General features: G+C 33.7%; 1 protein-coding gene across 1 annotated transcript in view; it reads right to left on the bottom strand.

The window, feature by feature from the left end:
- Positions 1 to 22629, bottom strand: part of LOC111056057 (polycystic kidney disease protein 1-like 2) — a 127479-nt gene that overhangs the window by 34838 nt on the left and 70012 nt on the right. Inside the window, exons 13-14 of the mRNA XM_039432581.1 lie at positions 9589 to 9797; positions 8925 to 8992 (exon numbers count right to left, since the gene is read on the bottom strand). Of these exons, the coding sequence (XP_039288515.1) occupies positions 8925 to 8992; positions 9589 to 9797 (277 nt within the window). The remainder of the gene's footprint in view (positions 1 to 8924; positions 8993 to 9588; positions 9798 to 22629) is intronic.

Genomic DNA, 22629 nt, shown 5'->3' with positions numbered 1-22629 from the left:
AGCTAGTGACCAACACATCAAATTCTGTTTCAAGCGTGTCTTCACACAAAGAAGAAGAATGAGTAATATTAGAGCAAAATTAGCAGCAGAGCTTCACTCTGCTGCACGTGTAAATTACCCCACACACAGATATGAGTTGAAGAATGAGAACGATTTATATCAATCAGATCTGATTGAGATGGGTAGCTTATCTAAATTCAATAAAGGATATCGTTATATTTTAGTTGTTATTAATTGTTTTACTAAGTACGCTTATTGTATACCTTTAAAGAATAAGACTGCACAAAGTGTTTACAATGCACTCGAACCCATTATTTGTAAGAATAGACATATGCGTTTTTTCCAGACAGATGGAGGGAAGGAGTATTTTAATAAGCATGTGAAAGATTTGTTAGATAAGTATAATATCAAGCATTATTCTGTTTTTACTGATAAGAAAGCTAGTATCGCTGAGAGATTTAATCGTACAATAAAATCAAAAATATATCGATCTTTAACTGAACGTGGGAGTAAAAACTGGGTTAATAACTTACAAAATATTGTAGATGATTATAACAATACAGTACACAGTAGCATTGGAATGCGACCTAAAGATGTAACTAAAAAACATCGTAAATGTGTTTTAGAATCACTAAACTCTGAATTTAATAGACGATTCAAATTAAAAGTTTTGAAACCAAAATATAAGCTAGGTGATATTGTGAGAATTTCTAAAAAGAAACAGATATTTGATAAAAAATATCTAATGAATTGGTCATCCGAATATTTCCGAATTGTGAGCATACATCCCACAAGACCTATCACTTACTCATTAGAAGATCTTAGTGGTGAGATAATACAGGGTAGGTTTTATCAAGAAGAAATTAAAAAACACTTTTGAATGAATCTGAAAGAAATGTTTATTTGATAGAAAAAATATTGAGACGAGATAAGGATAAGTTGCTTGTGAAATGGATTGGATTTCCACAACCATCATTCATAAATCGAGAGAACTTATTAGAGTAAATAATAATAATAATAATTAGAGTAAGATCACATGGTATAATTTTATCGAATCACATTTGTTGTAAATAATTAGAGTAAGATCATATATGATGTAAATAATGTACATTATCTATCCACATTTGTTGTAAATAATTAGAGTAAGATCATATGATGTAAATAATGTACATTATCTATCCACATCTGTTGTAATATTCTTTACATTGTGTGTTTTTTAAATAAAAACAACTTGAATTGAATGTTCGCTCTTTCATTTCTCATTTTTACTTTCCTTGCCCTACTACCATAGGTAAGGAAAGTATTGCTTTCCAAAAAAAATTAAGGTACCCCAATTTCAAGTTTTCTATACGTTTCAAGGTCCCCTGAGTCCAAAAACATGATTTTTGGGTATTGGTCTGTGTGTGTGTATGTGTGTATGTGTGTGTGTGTATGTCTGTGAACACGATACTCCATTCCTAATAACCGATCGACTTGAAATTTTAAACTTAAGGTCCCTATACCATGAGGACCCGACAATAAGAAATTCAATAAAATTCAATTCAAGATGGCGGAAAAAATGGCGGATAATTACTAAAAAACCATGTTTTTCACGTTTTATCGAAAATGGCTCTAACGATTTTCTTCAAATTTATATCATGGATAGCTATTTATAAGCCCTATCAACTAGCATAAGTCTCATTTCTGGGAAAATTTCAGGAGCTCCGTAATATTCTTGAGAAAAATGGCGGAAAATGACTAAAAAACCATGTTTTTCACGGTTTTCTCGAAAACGGCTCCAACGATTTTCTTCAAATTTATACCATGGAGAGCTATTTTTAAGCCCTTTCAACTGACATAAGTTTCATTCTGGGAAAATTTCAGGAGCTCCGTAATATTCTTGAGAAAAATGGCGGATAATGACTAAAAATCCATGTTTTTCACCTTTTTCTCGAAAACTGCTCTAACAATTTACTTCAAATTCATACCATGGATAGATATTCATAAGCACTATCAACTGGCATGAGTCTCATTTCTGGGAAAATTCCATGAGCTCCGTAATATTCTTGAGAAAAATGGCGGATAATGACCAAAAACCAGGTTTTTCACGGTTTCTCGAAAACGGCTCTAACGATTTTCTTCAAATTCAAGCCATGGGTAGCTATTCATAAGTCCTATCAAATGACATGAGTTTTTTCCTTGGAAAATTGCAGGAGCTCCGTAATATTCTTGAGAAAAATGGCGGATAATTACTAAAAAACCATGTTTTTCACGATTTTTTCAAAATAACTTGACCGATTTTTTTCAAATTCATACTCTGTATAGTTATTTATCAGCTCTATTAACTGGCATGAGTCTCCTTTATGGGAAACTAATGGGGGGTCCACCCCATCCTTGAGAAATGGACTTTGTAACCTCCTTCTCGTGCATGAGGTAGGTAGGTAGAGCAGTTCAAAAAAAGAACACATAGTCGAGATATTTCATCTGTAGAACAGCTGTTTTGACGACTTTAAAAAAATGACGACTAAAAAAATCATTGAATTTCACAATTTACACAAAGGAAAAAGTACTCTGAAAACAATTATATATACACATATACAAAAGTCTGATCGTAGTTTCGAATATGAGCAAGGAAAGTTGTGTGATTGTACCACACCAGATTTTTGTCATAGAGAAGTGCTAGTAGCATGTGGCACAAGGTGACTAGATGTTGAATGGGTGAGTACATCTAGTCACCTAGAAACGCTTCATTACCGAGTGAACCAGACACATGAAACAGTTCTGTTTGTATATCTCACTTTCTCAACATGAACAAACTCGACATTGTAAATTTCGATAAGTTAATTGCACAAGGGGAAAAGCCTGTATGGTGTAAGAATGGAACATTGATACCGCATAACACTAGAATTCTCATTGTAGGGCCGTCTGCATGTGGTAAAACGAATTTATTGTTCAACTTGATTTTTTCCAAAAATGGATTGAGATTTAAACATATTTATTTAAATACTAAAAGCCAATATCAAGATAAGTACTTGTTTTTAAGAAAAGTCTTTTCAAAAATGAAAGGTATTGAATTTCATGTCAATGATATTCCTGAGAGAATTCTCCACCCAAATAAAATTAAACAATTTTCTCTTGCCATATTCGACGATTTACAACTTAGTCACACACCTCAAATAAGAGATTATTTTACTATGGGTAGACATCGTAATATTGATACAGCATATTTAATTCAAAGTTATGGTGCAACACAAAAACATTTCACCAGAGATAATGCAAATATGATTGTTATATTCAAAATTGATCAATTATCACTCAAATTAATACATAGAGACTATGTGGGTGAAGATATTTGCTTCAGAGATTTCAGTAAATTGTGTTCAAATGTGTGGAATTCTAAGAAGCATAGTTTTCTTACTATTATGACCGAATGTACAGCTAATAGTGGAAAATATAGACAGGGTCTGGATAACTTTATTGACATTCAGTAGAGAGTGAGTAGCAGTGGAAGAATGAGGATGTCTTGTAGAAGACAAAACGCTAGTGTTGCTCTAATCGATAAGATTGAGAAATTGAGGAAAGTTATTAGAGATAAACATAGAAGCATTGTACATTTTGAAAAGCAATCTGAAAATTACAGAGAAAAACTTTTTAAACCGATTATCACACCTTTAGTTGAAATGGGGAAAACTAAATCTTCTCACCACTCTGATCAGAGTTTTATACCAAAAAAGGAGGAACAAGAAGAAGAAGAAGAAGAAGAAGAAGAAGAAGAAGAAGAAGAAGAAGACGAAAGTATGGAATTGGGAGAAAAACATGATGATGAAACAATAGAAGTTGCATCACCATCAGCAATTGAAAAAGATCTAAGCATGAACGAATCAAGTATATTTAATTCAACTAGGCTTGAGAGTGATACAAGCGGTAAAATAAAGAAGATAAAGAATCAAGTGCTTGCACAATATTTGTATACATTTCATAGTGAAAAATTGGATAACTCGATTCCTTATGGAATTTCCTACGATTCTGACCGAAAATTATATTTTATGGGTGAGATGGTTGTTAGCTTTGATAACTATTTCTTTTATATTGATAACGAAAAATTCCGAATTACACATGGACTATTAGAACTGTTATTTGTGCAAAGACCAAATTCATATCTCTTTGATGAAAAAGATCTAAATAAATACAAGAAGATTTTATCAATAACAAAAGTTCATTTGGATAGACGAGGATATGTGAAACGTAACAGTGGTGTAAAGTCTCGCTTAATTCAAATGCTGTTTCCTGTTAAAAAAACAAGTAAGAGAGGTTCTGGCTTATTGAAATTTGCAAAAAATACTTCTAGCAATAGAATTACCAATATTATGACAACTATGACGAATTGGTTCAGAGACTTCATTTATTAAAATCATCAAAACTTGCTGGGCACTCAGCTCATGATGTTGAGATTGCATCAATTATAGAAGAATTGCGTGAAGGTGAAATTATTGTTTAGTTGCAGAATGAGCGTGCACAGATTCGGAGGTAAAAGCGAGAGAGTCGCCGCGAAGAAAGACATTGTATGGAATGGACCAGATCTTACCAGTTTTAGTGAGAGAATAATACAGGCAATTAATCAACAGGGTGTTAGTGAATCTCTGCATTCGTATTTAGATTCACAATTATCTAATATAGTTAAGAATATTGGATTGAACAAGATCGAAAAGGAACACATCTTCAGTACATTACAACAGTTATCTGACAATATTGATAGGGGACTTAAAGAGAAATCTATCAATTTGGAGAATTCTCTTCATGATCTCAAATCAACAACAGAGATATTCAGATCACACTTGAATACGATCAACGATAATAAAGTTGACAAGAATTATTTGGATGAGAAATTGAAAGTTATCTCAGACAAGATTAAAGATTTGCAAGTATTAGATAGAAATTATCTAAATACCAGATTGAAACAGCTTAGCACAGAACTTTTTACTAGAGTAAATGAAACTCATTCATTATCGGTTGATAAGGAATATTTGGATAAAACTGTGCAGGCATTGAATAACATTGTTATAACAAAACAAGAGTTAGAAGATCGATTATCTGCAATGACTAATATGATAAAGACAAATCTTATGGAGGGGATTGAACAATTTGTTTCAAAAAACGATTTGAATACATTGCTAACTACGTTTAGCGAAACTTATGTATTGAAAAATGATCTGAGTAGTGAAATGCAAGCATTTATTAAGAAAGATGAATTACAAGCTACACTTAAATCAATTCGTGAGGAAATAGCAACTTCAATTAAAAATACAGAGAATGATGAAGTGACAAGATTACAATGTTCAGCTACATTCACCGATTATCTCACATTATTTATACACCGAATAGCATACCAAATAGTGCGAAATTATGCGAAAGTTAGTTTCCATATGAATTGGATTGAGGCGAAATCGCATAATTTGACAGAAGATCAAGTAGGTGATTTAATAACCGATAAGATGGGTCTCTCAATCTACGCCGATGTTCTAAAACCCTAAAGTTAGGATCATATCAATCTTTAACCGATTTTCACTATGCAAATTGCTTGGGAGAAATAGCTACATTCTATTTCAATGTTCACATGCATTTTTCCAAGCTGAAACAAGATTATGTACGAAACGTGTTAATGCACGAATTTGAGATGAATTAGAACAGAGATGCATTCGTGCTTGTGAACTCTGCAAAAACGTGACAATACTCAAGTATTGAATTAGACCGGAACTGCATTTGTCCTTGTAAGCTATGTGAACTAAAATTGCAAAACGTGACAATAGTGAAGTATTGAATTAGACCGCAACAGCATTCATCCTTGTAAGCTCTCTGAAGTGAAATTTTGAAACATGTTAATCATCAGCCAAGAGCAGAATTGGTGCGTAATGATAACGCCCAAGGTTGTCTCACGGTAAGCAAACGTTGCTACATAGTGTTGTGAAAACTACAACAAGAAATGACAATGTTTTTCAGTTTGATAATATGTTAAGAATGTAAGATTTGGTGAGAATGATTTATATCAATATAGATTCAGAAAAGAACTTTGAATTCACTATTATTCTTCCAAAGAATATTCAACTATGCTTGGCACATAAAGAGTTTTGAAAAGATGGGATTTGAATGTTACTGCTGGACATATATTCTTGGGAGAATGATAAAATCTCATCCTAGTTGTCAAGTACATCTAGAATTTATGATAGTAAGAAGATCGTTTCACTTAAATCTCCCAGTGTTCGTTGTGTGTACAACTTGTTGTCAAGAACATGTTTCAGTTAAATCTGAGAGTAAGATATTCATTTCACAAGAAGTTCGTTTCACTTAAATCTGGCAGTGTTCGTTGTGTGTACAACCTGTTGTCAAGAACATGTTTCAGTTAAATTTGACAGAAGTTCGTTTCACTTAAATCTGTCAGTAGATTGCCTCTCTCTCTCACACACATATCTCTCTCTCTACTATTAATCATCAAATAGACTATGACTAAATGTAATTGAGCATGACTAAATGTAATTAGCCATGACTATATTAACTAGAGCATGACAAGAGAGAGAGAGAGTATCATCTTCCTCTCCTTCTAACTAGAGCATGACAAGAGAGAGAGAGTATCATCTTCCTCTCCTTCTTCTTCTCGGAGAGGTGCGGGAGAGGTGCGGGGGGAAGGGAGTATGGGTGCGGGGGGAGGGGGGAAGGTAGGATGGGTGCGGGGTGAGTGGGGAGGGGGGGAAAAGTCGCAAAAAAGTCTCGCACCACCCGTAAATAGCATCTACTTCCAGGGACTTACACCACCAGCAATGGCAGGGTCACCCTGGTCAAGCACTTGGCAAAAGACTGCTGGTAGAAACAAGCCCTCACTTCACCAGGTGGCTGGTGAGTCTGGGTAGAGTTCAGGTCAAGCAAGCAGGTAATTGCCCTGATAACTGGACATGGCCACTTCAGGAAACATCTCCACACAATTGGACTCAGAAATGAAAGCCAGATGTGTAGGCTTTGTAATCAGTCTGAAGAGACTGCTAAGCATATCATACTGGATTGCAGAAGTCTTAAAGCTAGAAGAAGGGCTCTGTTTGGCTGTAAGCAACCAGGTGAGTTGGCTGTAAGCAACCAGGCGAGGAATGGGATGTTGGTATAGGGAAGAAACTCCTGGATCTTGATGGACACAGGAGTTGGTTTGCCTAACTAACATACTTTTGGGACACACAATAAACTTCGGTTGACATGTGAGGTTCTTCAAACCTTTGGATCTTTGAATCCGTCCCTTCAAAACATAAACATAAACATAGGCTATATGCTACAGAAAATAATGCAATAATCAGGTGATTTCACCCTTAGGAAAATAATTCAAGTTATTGAAAAAGTCATATCATTGTAGAATGTTGAAATATTGATCAAAACTTGTGAATATTGTCAGAGAGGAATCAGGTGATTTCACCCTAGGATAACCACTTGATGCTTGCTGTTTGTGAATTTCCTCATTTTGAAGGTGTTCATTCCAGATATCATTCCAGATATTTTGAACACTTTATCATGAAACTTGCCTTTTCGAATTTATACTCATTCGAGAGCTTATGAAATGGAGAAGTTTTTGAATTATTGAAACCACTATAATCACCCGGAGAAAAACCGAGAAAAAACGGTTTGATATTTCACTTTGAATTTGAAGAATTTTGCATTTTTTCAAGTTTAAGCCCTAATAAAAAACTACAAAATATCTTACAACAGATAAAATTACATTAATCTTGTTTGAAATGTTTTTCTCTTTCCAACTATACCCTTGAAATTGAAATTCGACAAGTAGTTTTCGAGTTATTGAGTATTTAATGACCAGAAGTAGACACATTCTGAAAATATCGAAAAATCGATATATTTTGAAAACTAAGGTCGATAGGAAAAAAGTTTAATCAACAGTTTTTGTCAGAAATGTCGAGTAGAATCTATGGTTAACGGTTGTTACAACCTTGGTGGGACACTCTGTATATACAGTAAATAATCAAAAAATATATAATCATACTAATCTATACAGTATTTATATAAAACCGAAATGGCACTCACTGACTGACTGACTCACTCACTCGCAGAACTAAAAATCTACTGGACCAAAAACGTTCAAATTTGGTAGGTATATGTTCAGTTGGCCCTTTAGAGGCGCACTAAGAAATCTTTTGGCAATATTTTAACTCTAAGGGTGGTTTTTAAGGGTTTAAAGTTCGTCTTTTAGCATATATATTCTTCTTATTCTCTTAATTATAATATTGAAAAATGTCCATACCATATGTTAATATATAACTATAATCTAGAGAGAGTACCTCTTCGAAACAGTTGTTAACTGGTAACTAAATTAATAATTTTGTCAGGTTGGCATTAAGTTGACTTTGTTAGGTTGGCACCAAGTTGAAGATTGAAATGCATTTATCGCGGAAAAATATTGATTGGGCACTGCTACTTCAATCAGAGCTATTCCTGGGAATATTATATTACTAGCCGCCAGGCTCGCTTCGCTCGCCATATCCGTTTAGCCAGACGTTTAGTCTGGACCCCCGACTGGATCGTCCTAACTTATGATAAAAATGCTCAAATGAAACGCGAGCCTGCAAATCTCATTCTTGTACGATCCAGTCCGGGGGTCCAGAGGGCGGAGCCCCCTGGCTAGACGGATATGGCGAGCGAAGTGAGCCTGACGGCTAGTATGATATATTTTATATGCCCATTAATTAATGTTCACGGCTTACCGACAACAGAATTTATGAGTGAGCGTGACGCTCTAATATAGTCTGGAAATAGATTTTTCAATATTTGAATTTTTCATTGGTCCGTGCCATATTAGAATTTTAATTAGTTCCAGAAGAATGAGCTTTAAAAGTGAGTTCCACACTATGAATTATATATGAGTACGTCAATGGATTGAAACAATTAAAAATCACACTTACCCGTTTCATTGTAACAGGATTTCAAATACAGTGCAGGCAGAAGATTTTTTTTAACGTACTCATAAAATCTGTTGAAATAATTAAAAAAATACTCTTAACGATGGATTTCTTTCGTTCATGACAGAAACAGAATTTTATTCTATGAAATGATAGCTTACATAGATGAAAATGATATTTTTTCATAAATGAGAATACTGCTTTTGATGGGAACACACAGTAAAATAAATGTAATCCAACAATGGATTCCTTTTGAGTCATGACATAGACAGAGTTTCATTGTATTGAATGATACATAAGTAGTAATGACAGATCCATATTTATAGAATTTTGAAATCACTGACTCACTGATCACGATTTCCGAATATTTTGATAAAATGAGAATGTATACTAGGTAGATAATTTCTGATGGAAACACAGTCATGGTAGGCTACCATGGATAATTGAAGGTCTATCTATTGGAAAATGGGGATTGAAGAATCAATAATTGGTTATTGTTGTCCAATGTTGGATAATAATGTTAGAACATGAATGTTATAAAATGAAAATCATCCTTAATTTTATTGATTTAATCTTTCCATAATAAATTGTGATAAGTGAAGTGACTATTAGTGAGCATTCTGTTTTCAGATTACTGTACTTGTTAGTTGGGCCTAGGCTTACTCACTCAGTGCTATTTGTGACATTCTTGAATGCAATGGTGCCTGCTTTTGGAGCAGTCAGCATCTCAGTGATATGCGACGTATTGTAGTAAAGCCGAGTGTTGCCTATCTGGTGGATGACAACACCACAGAGCATAATGATGATCAAAGTCAGTATCAAATTGAATAGTAGCCATTTCTGTTCCCAGTAGGGGAGGTATGTTTGTTTTAGTTTCTGTAAGTACAACAGACAAATCAAGTGAAATTTAATACATAAATCCTCTACAATAGTTGAAGGTGAATAGAAACTCATTGATTGAGCAAATAACCAATGATCCATAGAAGAATATTCATCTATCATGTAAAATATGTGGAATAAGTACTATTGTTAAGTACCTAACAATATAATTCAATTACGTGATACACATAAAGAATTATAATTGTAGTCAATTATTACATTGATAATACGGTAATTATTACTTGGAGCACGGTAGCACGAGGTGAGAAACAATTTTTAAGAATTTGTTAAGTATTTTTTCAAGTATTTCCTTATTCCGTGGTTAGAGTCAATAATATAATTAATAGTATTGAGTTAAATATAAATTATGATAATGAAGTGACATAGGCCTAGAGTCAATTATATCAACTACGGTAGCGTAATGTTAGCCCCACAAGCTAACATTAGTTGATATGCTGACTCTAGGCCTATATCATAATATTTGGGAATTGGGAGCAACAGATTGGTAGAGCTATCCTATGGCTACTTTCACACGATAGGAGACGTGCAACTTGAACACTGCAGTGTTCACGTTTTTTTGTCGAAGTACATTGAGTCAAATCGTGTCTTTCACATGGTGACTCCTATCCAGGAACCTCGTTTTGTCACGTCTTTTCCCCTCGAGGCAAGCAGAAACCGGCTTGGATCGATATACTAGCGGACAAATCGTCACTTTCACATGGTGATTCTACGTCTCTCCGGTCACCACTTTTTCTCAAAAACTATCTTTCTTGAAAATGAAGATAGAAAGATTCTGATTTCGGATTTAGATTCAGTGACCCCAAATTCTTAATAGGGTAAGTCCCGTTTTCGAAAATATCCGAAAACAAGGAAGTTATGGCTGTTTTTAATAAAGCTTTCAATTATCATATAATTATACAGTAAAAACGAACAGGTACTGTACTATACAGTACGTAAGTACTGTAGCTATTATAATACAACTTACACTGTATTCGTGTAGGAAATTTGGTAGGATATTTATCTTGATTTCTGAAAATACCCCAAAATAAGGGAGTAAGATAACTTTGAAAAACCAAAGATTTCCTGCCGATTGAAGAAACATTAAAAATTAGTCTAAGACATATGCCTTAGACTAAAAACGTGTAACAAATATCAGATATTCAAGCTATCAAGCTTTTCATAAATTTATTTGTCTCCTCATGGCAGAAGGTATGCGCCCAACGTTTTCACTTGAACATTTCTGTGATTAAATTGTGATAGAGCACATTATCGTATTGATCTTCAAAATCCAGTTACATGTAAATCGATTTTCGTAAAATTGATTTTTTACCGTTCCTATGAATTCTAAGAATTCTATGAATTACAGGTTCAGCACAACTTCTTAAATAACATTATGTTTGCTTCATCAGAATTCATAAGGACGACAAAACATCGAACAATAAAAAAACGCTTTCTAAGTAACTGGCTTTAACAAAGCATGGCTCCACGAAATACAGTACGATAATTTAGAATAGTTGGTACAATGGTTATGCTTTTCGCATTATGGCAGCACTGTGCTTGCTCACTCACTTCTCCAGTTGACACTTGTTGACTTGTCCGTTGTTTACTTGACTTGACTTTGACACCTGTCATTACGCGATGTCTGAGTTTGATGTGGAGCTGTTGATTACTGCAGTTTGCAACCGACCTGTTCTTTGGGATAGAAGTCTTGACATCTACAAAGATCGGAATGAAGTCACCAAAAGTTGGATGGAAGTTAAAAAGAAATAGTCAATAGTTGCTGGGAATTTAAAGTGATATTCAACGATTTGAACCTGATAAATTGGATTGTTGAATGACAACTGAAATTTAGTGAATTTTACTGTACAACATTCCTTTTCCTCCTATTTTATTGGGTGATGAGTGGAGATGATTTATGATTTCATATTTGGATTCATCTTTTCATAGTTCAATATTTTTTTGGAAAACTAGAACTTTTAAAAATTAAAAATGTTTATGTTTAAACTTCTCAGGTGTTCAAAAACTTCTTGAAACCTTTGCCTGTCCCTTTGTGAGGCAGGAGTATTATTATCTTAGTATATACTATATAATCATATGATAATGGAAAGCTATATTAAAAACAGCTATAACTCCCTTGTTTTTGGGTATTTTTGAAAATGGGACTTACACTTTAAAGAATTTGGGGTCACTGAATCCAAATCCGAAATCAGAAATCTCCTATCTATATTTTTAAGGAAGTTAGACTTTGAGAAAAAGTGATGAGTCATACTTTGAGCAAACATCGGCGTAGTTGTTAGATCTGTCGGCTTATTCGTAAGATCCCCATGTAAAAATACAGGAGAGCTCCAAAATATGAAATATGATCTTCAGTAATATGATCTTCAAGGAGCGAGGACTGCCGTGTGAAACTGGCCTATATATTATTATAATATATATATTATTATATTATTATTATTATAATTGCATTATCAACATGTCATAATAATTCATGAAAAATATCAGTTGAATTGCTGTCTTGCAGGCTAGTCAGCAATTACTTGTTGACTGCTGCGATCATTATGAACTACTAATACCCAATTAATTCAAACAATCAAGAAACTCACTACGTAGTACCATAGAGAAACAATAGCATAAGTAGATATCCCATGGTATAGGACGTTTATGTCGCAACTTTTACTGTTATCTCAAGCTGGTAGTCCACGTAGTTCTTTCCTGTGAAGCTTTATGACGCTGGTAGTCTCTCATATTGTGCCGTTCATACACTCTTACACGGTCAAAACAGTAAAAATCGACAATAATATCGACAATAATCGACAGTAATTGGCTTGGGATAACAGTAAAAGTTGCGACATAAACGCCCTATACCATGGGATATCTACTTACGCTATTGTTTCTCTATGGTAGTACTTCAAACTACAATACAGTGGATTAATTAGGAAAATTTAGAGAAATATCACTCTTGAAGTATAACTTAGATTGAGTATGAGAGATTGTATATAATGTCTCCTATCATATAACAAACGATGCAAAGAATGTTTCAATAATATATTTACTTCTAGCATATAATTAATACAATAATAAATAAACATTAACTATCAATATACTATCATCACTATTTAGTCTGCACCTTAAGCAGACAGCTAGTCGTTCTCTGCTACTTATAGATTCTCTGTAGTTGGTATCTTATTCTTTAATTTTATCATTAATAAATGATAAAACTTTACTGAATTGGTCCTTACTAAATCTGAAGTAGCCCTAAATTTGTCTCCATCAGCTTGGAGATCTCGCATAAAGTGATTGAACTCGCCATGAATTTTTCTTTTCTTATTTCTTGGGTGCACCCAATGAGATCAACCACTACTACTATAAGAGTATAGCAAAAGAAGAGCATCGTCACTGCTATTATCGTTGCCCCTATTGAGCCAAGGAACACTTTTATAAAATTAATTTATAAATGAATGCCGTGTATTAACACGGCACATACTGGTTTGACATCATCTTCCCTCGGCCAGAGCGCAACTGAGAGCAGAGCGAAAAGCTCTGTCGGCCCACAGATGTTTTTTGATGTGAATACAAACTCTGCGGACGCTCAGATATCTGTGCTCTGTTGCTCTGCCACTCTGCAGATCAAAATAGTTTGGTGTGTATAAAGCTTAAGAGGAAAGAATGCCGGCCCCATTTAAATGGGATAATAAGGCACAGCCAAAGAAGAAGAAGATACCTGTCAAATTTCATGAAAATCTATTTCCGCGTTTCGCCGTAAATGCGCAACATACAATAAACATTAAGAGAAATGCCAAACCGTCGACTTGAATCTAAAGCCGCGTTTACACCAAAGTTATTAACAAAATGTTAATGTTGTATGAATTTGATTTAGAATGATATACTATACATTTTTGCTACAATATTTGTTAATATACTATGTACTATTCTACACTAACAGCATCTAGTTGACCGAGCGATGTGAGGTCTAAAGCCGCGTTTACACCAAAGTTATTAACGTATTAGCTGTCATATTCTTTAGTGTGTGTGTATCTGAGTGAGAATGAAGAAAAGTGGTATCATCAGCGTACAACAGTCAGCGGTTAGACACCGAAGTGGTAACATGTAGAGAGTGTTTAATAGTATTTCAGTAATAGTATACATAGTTATAGTAGTGTCGTTTAGTGTAGTTTAGTGTCGTTTACTATATTCAATAGAACAATAGGTTTGCTTACGCTGGAAAAATAGAGCCGGTGTCTTATGCGGAGATCGCCCACTATGTACAGAACGCCCATGAATGACGTCACGCGTAAATGACGTCACACCTATCCTATCGAAACTATGACGTCATTGAGGGGTATTTCTCTCCCCACAACTCCGCTCCCCCCGCTTGCTCGATACCCTTTTTCTCTCTCGACACCATGCTCAAACCTCACTCTCACTCATTCTCTCTCATAGAAGACTCTGCTCTGTCAAAGTTTCTTCCTCTCAATCATATACATTCCCTCTTTCTCACACACGTGCTCCCCTCCCACCGCTCGCTCAGTACAATCATTCTCTCTCGACATTCACTCTCCCTCGTTCTCTCTCATAGAACACCATACACAATAGTAATATTATAAGGAAAAAATAATAATTCCGCGCGCGCGCGCGCGCGTACCTGATGCTCTGTCAATGTATCTTTCAATCAATCCTATACATTCCTTCTTTCTCACACAAGCACACACGTCTATACAGTACTTCTCTCTCACACTCTTGTTCACCTACTCTCCCTTACTATTCACTTGACATAAATAAATAATTTTTTTTATAGAACAACTTTCATTATAGAACAAGAGCTTATATTTATTATGTGTTCCAACGCTGGTGAACAGTGAGTAAATACTGATTATACAGATATAATCGATTATATCTGGCTAATTAGGAATGTTATTGAATAATGACTATCATGTCGTTATTACATCTATATTGATAAACTGTATTGGAAATTGGAATTTCAGTACCTACATAAATCAAATTCTTTTTATTCTTCTCTCTACAAATCTACGCTTTGCGATTCTTCTAGAATAATAATTAAACAATATTATTTTTATATATTATTATACTATTTAATAATAAGTAAACAATATTATAAGCTACAACAGTTATTTTATTTACTCACTGTTCACCAGCGTTGGAATACATAATAAATATAATCCAAAATAATCTAAAATGATAGAATCTAAATTTTTGTCTTCGAATGGATTTCAGTTTTTTTGTGCCATATACAGAAGTCCAGTTTATTATCACCAATAAACCTTGAATAATTATGCTGCTTGAACTAGACTCATAGAATAATTATAATCATAAATATAAATAATACCAGCAGTTAAACCATACTCCGCAAGGGTATTTTTAAAGCACTGAATAGTGGTTCAGATTGAATTTAGGTTTTGATATTGAACATATTCAATTGTAAATATTGACAATCAATAATAAAACGATTCGATTGGCTCTTTCATCCTCTTTGTATCACAGAATAAATAAATTTGTTTTTATTACTCATTAATTAACAAACATGATGTAGGTAGGCATAAAATATAATCTTCCTCAGTAAATCAAGAATCATCGTACAAAATTTCAAGTGAATCAGTTGAGTAGTTCTCACGCGAATGCCTCATTCGCGAATTTCCCATCCCATATGTGTGTAAGCCAATTCTATACTTTATAATATTATAGAATTACTATTACTATATCTTTCTTAATGAATTAATTTCTACTGGATGTTATGATATTTTTTAACTAGAAATAAATTCATTCATTTATTTATCGTCTATTTTCTGTTTATCAATGTTCTATATGCATTTTTAAACATCATTCTAGAATGATATTATCATGCTTTATATTGAATATATTGATGCTACAAAATAACACCAAAGGTACAGGCTTCCTAACGCTCTGTGAACTTGTAGTGCACAGGTGTCGAAATATTTTAGAAAAATTGAAAAGAAACTTCAAACTTCACGTTGTCAGAATATGTTGTGAAGCTTTAACTTTGTACAAGCATAGTCTTTTCAATAAAACGCATTCAAAAATGCGTCCAAAATTTGGAAAAATGTTATTATAAACTATGAATTTTGTATAGCACAGTTTTCACGGGATTCTGATTGTATTAACTTTACAAGATCTTCAATTTGAAAAATTTATTTGGTAAAAACTGAGCTTGTAGAAAATTCATTAGAGATCAATACATATTTTCAGTATATTATGAACAAACTATCACCAGGATTCCAATGCATCTGGATTATGTAGGGGAATTCCCATCAAAATATTTTCTCCCATATTGTAGTTGAAAATGGTTATTCCTGAAAACTGATCATTCATTAGTGTTCAGTGATTGTCACTATTTCTACGTTTTCTAAGCTTTTTTCGAAAATCAATGAGCAGAACATTTTGAAATTTAGTAGTACTGTGTATAGGTTCACTGAGGACTAGACAGTTTTGGGAAACAGATAATCAAACTATTATTATGAATAACCACCATTATGAAAAATGGTAATAAGAACAAATAAAACGTTTACTACTGTACTCATCACCATAATCTAATATCATGAATAATCCACATTAAGCTCCTTTTTCAATGCACCAGCCATTTTAATTCGTACCCAAAACCACTAACCGTACACACTGGTTTATTACAACTGAATATCTATACTTGGCTGTGAATCAATAATATCAATTATAATATTTTAGTTTGCAGTACAAATTATTCAGGGCTCAAATCGCCAGAAAAATCGTATATTAAAAAAAGTCTCCAGAACAGTCGTCCTGTACGATATTATCCACGCCTAAGCTTCTGAGCTTTCAGTCTTTGTAACATAAAAATAAAATTTTTTTATTGGAAAAAATAAAACAATATAAATTCAAGTTTCTGTGAAATAATTGCAACAGTTGAAAACGATTCAATTCTATTTTTTCTTTTTCTTTACTCTTATTGTCAGTTGAGGGTTGAAGACATAGCCAGGATTTATGTATTGCTGTGGGAGGGGCCAGAAGTGAAATATTAAATATTCAATAATTAGGCTAATGATTACCTACATAGGTTGGTATTCACCAAATACAATTTATATCAAAAACACAGTCACGTAAGAACAATATGGACCTTATTTGTGAATCAGATTTTATAATTCATGGCTATATTATATTAAGGTGAGCTACATCATACATATATCAGTTAATCTCAGGTATGCAGCATAAGTTATTCTTGACAGGGGAACATTCAAGAGTGAGAACTGTTCATTGTGAAGGTGCGTACAGGCTTATGCGCCACGAACACGCGTATTTCTCTTTTCATCAGCTAATATTATGCCTATTATATCTGTATTTTACTGTTTCTGTACAAATGCAGAAGATATAGAGCTGATGAAAAGCGAAATACGCGTGTTTGTGGCGCGTAAGTCTGTACGCACCTATAGAAAGAGGGGTTGTAGATTTCTGAAACCTGGTTAAAGTTATACACTTATCAATTTATAAACTTTATAAAAACCCAAGATTTGAAACCTAACTTCTAGGCTGGTCACATATTGCGACGACACGCGACGTGACATGATGTAACCCCAGTCTGCTATATGAGTTAACATCATAAAATTATAATGTTCATTTTTTTATAATGAAGCTTTGTCTCATATTTGATTTATAATGAACCTCTGTCTCATTGTGAAAATTACAATATTATGATCATAAAAATAATATTATCTCATCTAGCAGACTCGTGTCCCGCCGCGTCGCGTATCAATATGGGACTAGCCATATTGGCAATTGCAATCCAATATGTTTGGAGAATCCATTAATTTTTCTACAAATACAATTTATTACACTATGCTCACATTATGGCATCATGATATATTTGGAAGTATTGAAAAAAGAAATATTGCTTGTTTAAAGAAAGAGGTATGACACACAAAAAGAGTCGGCTCGCTTCACTCGCCTCCATTTACATTCCACATTCTCCCTTCAAATATTTAATATATTATAGAGACTTTCAAGTTCAACGCAATTACTGCTCAATTACATCAAAGTACCTTAGAGTTGCAAATATCTTTGTCTATTCTAATGAAGATTATTAAAAATATTAATTCCCATGTAGAGACATAGTACGTTATACGAAAACGTAACATATACATTATATGATACTTTAAAAGGATTTGTGTATTTCAGTCTAGTACTTTGAAATTTGACATAGAAATAAATGATAAGTAGAGAAGTAGTTTCAAAACATTAATTCCATCCAACTTCTTTGAGTTCCAATGTACTTGAAAAATCTAGAAAAATGCAATGAAACACTGGGGAAAACCCCTTCAATACAGCACTTAAGCTGAACCCGTGTATCGATTTTAAACTTTTTCAAGTTCAGTAGTTACTGAAAAACTAGGAAAAGCTCATTCCAAATGCTTAGGAAATAGGCGTATCATCAGGCAGCAGCTAAGGAAACACAGAAGAAGGCTGGAAAACCGCTGAAACCCTTATTTTCGGGCGTAGGCCTATCTCTAATGAAATTTCGAATCCTTTCAAAGACAAAGTTGATCTGCCCTAACTGTACTTCTATATTAATTTTAAACATCTGTATCCTCGAAAACGCTGATAAAACGCAAAATCTGCTCAACATTTTTGAAAGATTCAAAACATCTTTATTTTTTGAAATTTAATGAAAATATGAATTTCGGGAGGTGGGTCCAGACCAAGACCCCCTTGCAACGTCCTTGCGAAGGGGGAGAATGGAGTGTGACAAAGTTGTAGAAGAATTTGAGGATGCTTATCACATTTTAATGACTATCTTTATTTTAACGATATTTATAATAAATTGATTACTTTCAACTCGGTTTTCATTATCTCGGATAAGGTTACGCAAAACTTATATTCATTCAACTTTTTAAAGACTGTCGATTCTCTGATCACTTATTATTTTCTAGAGAATCCTAATGCAAAACAACAATAATTGTTTCTGAATAATCAGACAATCGATATTGATCTCGGAAAACACCTGTTACTATATCGGCGTATCTTTGGCGAACAAAATTCTTCAACCTCAGCTAAACCTGTGTACTGAATTTTTTTAAATATATTTCCATCAATTATTGAAAAAGGTGAGGAAACGCAGAAAAGCTGAGAAAACTCCAATTTTAGGCGTATCTTTGGCGTTATTACTTAATGCCAACCTGACAAAATTTTTAATTTAGTTACCAGAACAACTGTGTTCGAAGAGGTACTCTCTCTAGATTATAGTTCTATATTAACATATGGCATGGACATTTCAATTATAATTTTAAGATATTGGAATAACAAGAATATACATGCTAAAAGACGAACTTTGAACCCTTAAAAACCACCCTTAGAGTTGAAATATCGCCAAAAGATTTCTTAGTGCGCCTCTAAAGGGCCAACTGAATTCATCTACGTCGCCACTATAATTTTCAAGTTCAATGAACATGTTTCATTATGGCCTGATTGACGAGTTGAATTTTTATGATTATCAGAGTGCAGATCAATAGATGTTCAAAGCCAATATACAGAGTGTTTCCGAGCTTCCTACCAATATTCTAGGGAATTGTTCCTAGGTACAAAACATATTTTTCTATTTAATTTTCAAACTGTCCGAAAGTCCTCAGTTACTCTAACACCTGCCATTTTGTTATTTTAACTTACAATTTGTTTTCTAATAGGAATAGGAACTTTGCACAATGATTTGTGACTAGATAGAGCTACAAAAGAATAAATTATGACAATTTTTCGAATTCATAAAACACAATGGCGGTCGTTTAAATTTTATTTATTCTGACCGACCTACAGCTGAATAACGTGTGCAGGAGGTTGATAGACTAGTTAGAGAATAAAAAAATTCCCAGATCTACAAGTTTATTGCAGCTAAGGTTTATTGCATTTCGACAACACAATCACAATATTGTTTGGAATAATTCATCTTTGCCAAACATCGCCTATTATTTTTTTAAATACACCGCCTAATATTCAAATTTATTCCAAGTTTCAATCGATACCTATCGTACAGTATATGACAATGATAAATGATATGCACAAGAAAGTATACTGAACTTGAATTAAAACGTTGAATACTACAAACTGTTACTACATTCTATAATAAACATTCTCCAACAGCCTTATGACAGTTCCTCATATAATATTTTATTCTAATTCAAATTACTAGAATATTATTGAATTATACGGAATACGAATTGATTTGTACAAGAAGTATTCATCCAGTTAGGTGTATACTCAATGACAAAAATATACAAGAGTATACAGAATGAATGATAATTACTCAAGAACTGTATCATATAAGATATAATAATCTTTCATGTATCATATCAGATACCTGATTGTGTTAATAGGTATGAAGAAACTCGTCAAAAATATGAAATATGATCACAAGCTCAGAAAAGCTAAAATATAATTTAATAATCTTTTTTTTAACATAAATGAAATGAGAACTCAAAAATTAGTTAAATGTCCAGGTCGGAAAGTTGGTTATTATTCAATTTTGATTATAAACTAACAACAAATTGGAGAAGTTCTTATGACTTTGTTAGTTTTGAAAGATTGATTTGAAACTTCATGTGTGTGTTAATAGTATGAAGGGAATCGTTCATGATTTTTTGTAGAATTTTCCTACGTCCCATCCTCACTCCTAAACCGAAAACATATTATGGTAGTTCTGATGGTATATGAGAGAGGATTCAAAAGTCGCGCTTCTGAGTAGACCAATAGTGTTGTTCCGCGGGCGATTTAATCCAATCCTGTTCCTTGCCGCGAAGCAAAGAGGAAGCTCAGAATAGCGCGACTTTTGAATTTTCTCGCATGTAGCATCAGAACTACCATGTTTTTTTGGTTTGGGACGGAGAAGGGAACGTAGGGAAATTCTACAAAAAATCATGAACGTTTCCCTTCATACAATTAACACACCCATGGAGTTTCAAATCAATCTATTCAAAACTAACATAGTTATAAGAATTTCACCAATTTTATGTTAGATCATAATCAGAATTGAATAATATCCAACCTTCTGACCTGGACATTAAACTGATTTTCAAGTTTTCATTTTATTTTTCTTAAAAAATGATTATTCAATGATATTTTAGCTTTTCAGAACTTGGTACTGTATCATATTTTTGACGAGTTTCTTCATACCTTCATACCTAGTTTTACATTTTTTTGAAAAACACCTTCCCTGAAGGGGCGGCAAGTGACCTGGTTACCTACAACCCTTCCACCCCGCTGACGGCGTGATTATTGAGCCCAAAATTGAAAGTGGTATCACATGATAGCTGAAGTTTTGTTCCATCGATTTCTATTAAATTTTTCTGGAATACCCTTTCCCTGGGGGCGGCAAGTGACCTGGTTACCTACAACCTTCCCCACCGATCTGGTGTTATGCGCAAAAAAGCTCTCAGTTTGGTCGTGCTAGTGGGGGTATGTTACTAGGTATTAATAAAACCTCAGATTTCAGAGATAAGTTGAATTTTAAAAATATTGATAATATATGAAAGCGATTGTTATAAAATTAGATAATTCTGTTTTCCTAAATGTATTGCCTGTATATCAACTGTAATAACTGGGAAAGAGATTTTCAAGAGATGAACAATGTATTGCTGCAAAACTCAGATGAGGGATTTCTAGTGATAGGAGATAAAAACGTTCGAATCGGTAAAGAACAGAAAATGTCTAGTTATGTAGGTCGGACTGTGTATAGTGGGTTAAGTAGTGGAAGAAATTCAAAAGATACTATAGTTAACAGTAGGGGGCGTAGATACTTAGATATGTGTACAGAATTGGGATTTATTATATTAAATGGAAGAATGGAGGGCGATCTAGAAGGAGAAATGACGTTTGTTGGAGCAATGGGCAATTCTGTAAATGATATTGCAGCTATTAATTTAGATTATTTAAATTATGTAGCTGATTTTAAAGTAGTTCCTCAGGCTTTTTCTGACCATTTGCCTATCGAAGTTGTATTGAATGTAGGTAAGAAAACAGTTGATAAGTATCAATGTTTACCGTTACTGCCGAAATTGGCTTGGAATAAAGTTATCGGAGAAAAATATAAAGATAAGATAGCTAGTAGAGTTAATAATGTAGTATTAAGTGATGATGTCGATCAGGCAAGCCAAACTCTCACAGAATGTATTCGAGAAGTGGGTCTTGCTCTAGGAAACGGTCAAAGTTCAATTAGTTTTGAACGAAAGCAAGCTTGGTTTGATAATGAGTGTTGGAAAGCCAGAAGCAAGGTTTTATCTCTTTTAAATTTGTATCACCGTATCGATAATGATTGCACTAGAAAATTGTACTTATATGAGAGAAATAAATTTAAAAAAATATGTTACGAGAAACGTAAAAGCTATGAGAAGACTCTAATAAATTCAATTTCTGCCGCACAAAACTCTAGGGACTTTTGGCAAGCACTGAATAAATTTAAATTAAGGAATAATATTGTAAATAACGCCATAACTCCTCAAGACTGGGTAAACTATTTCCAACACATCTTGAATCCCGAAATGTTAGCTTTACCTCATTTCTATGCTGATCCTTACATAGTTGACAACAGATTAGATAGAGATTTTAGTAGGGAAGAGCTGAGTAGAGTTTTAAAATTAGTAAAAAATAATAAAGCGCCTGGTGAAGATCAGATCCCATTCGAGTATTATAAAAATGCACCTGATAACTTTCTAAACAAATTGCTGAATGTCTACAATTCTATATTTACATCAGGTAGAGTCCCACATAGCTTTAAGTCGTCAATATTTTTTCCCCTTTTCAAGAAGGGTGAGTGCGATGTAGTAGCTAATTTCAGAGGCATTAG

This window comes from Nilaparvata lugens, chromosome 7 (assembly GCF_014356525.2).
Source record: "Nilaparvata lugens isolate BPH chromosome 7, ASM1435652v1, whole genome shotgun sequence".
In the NCBI taxonomy this organism is placed as follows: domain Eukaryota; kingdom Metazoa; phylum Arthropoda; class Insecta; order Hemiptera; family Delphacidae; genus Nilaparvata; species Nilaparvata lugens.
The sequence above is the reverse complement of the archived record's forward strand: the minus strand, read 5'-3'. Positions and strand labels throughout refer to the sequence as shown.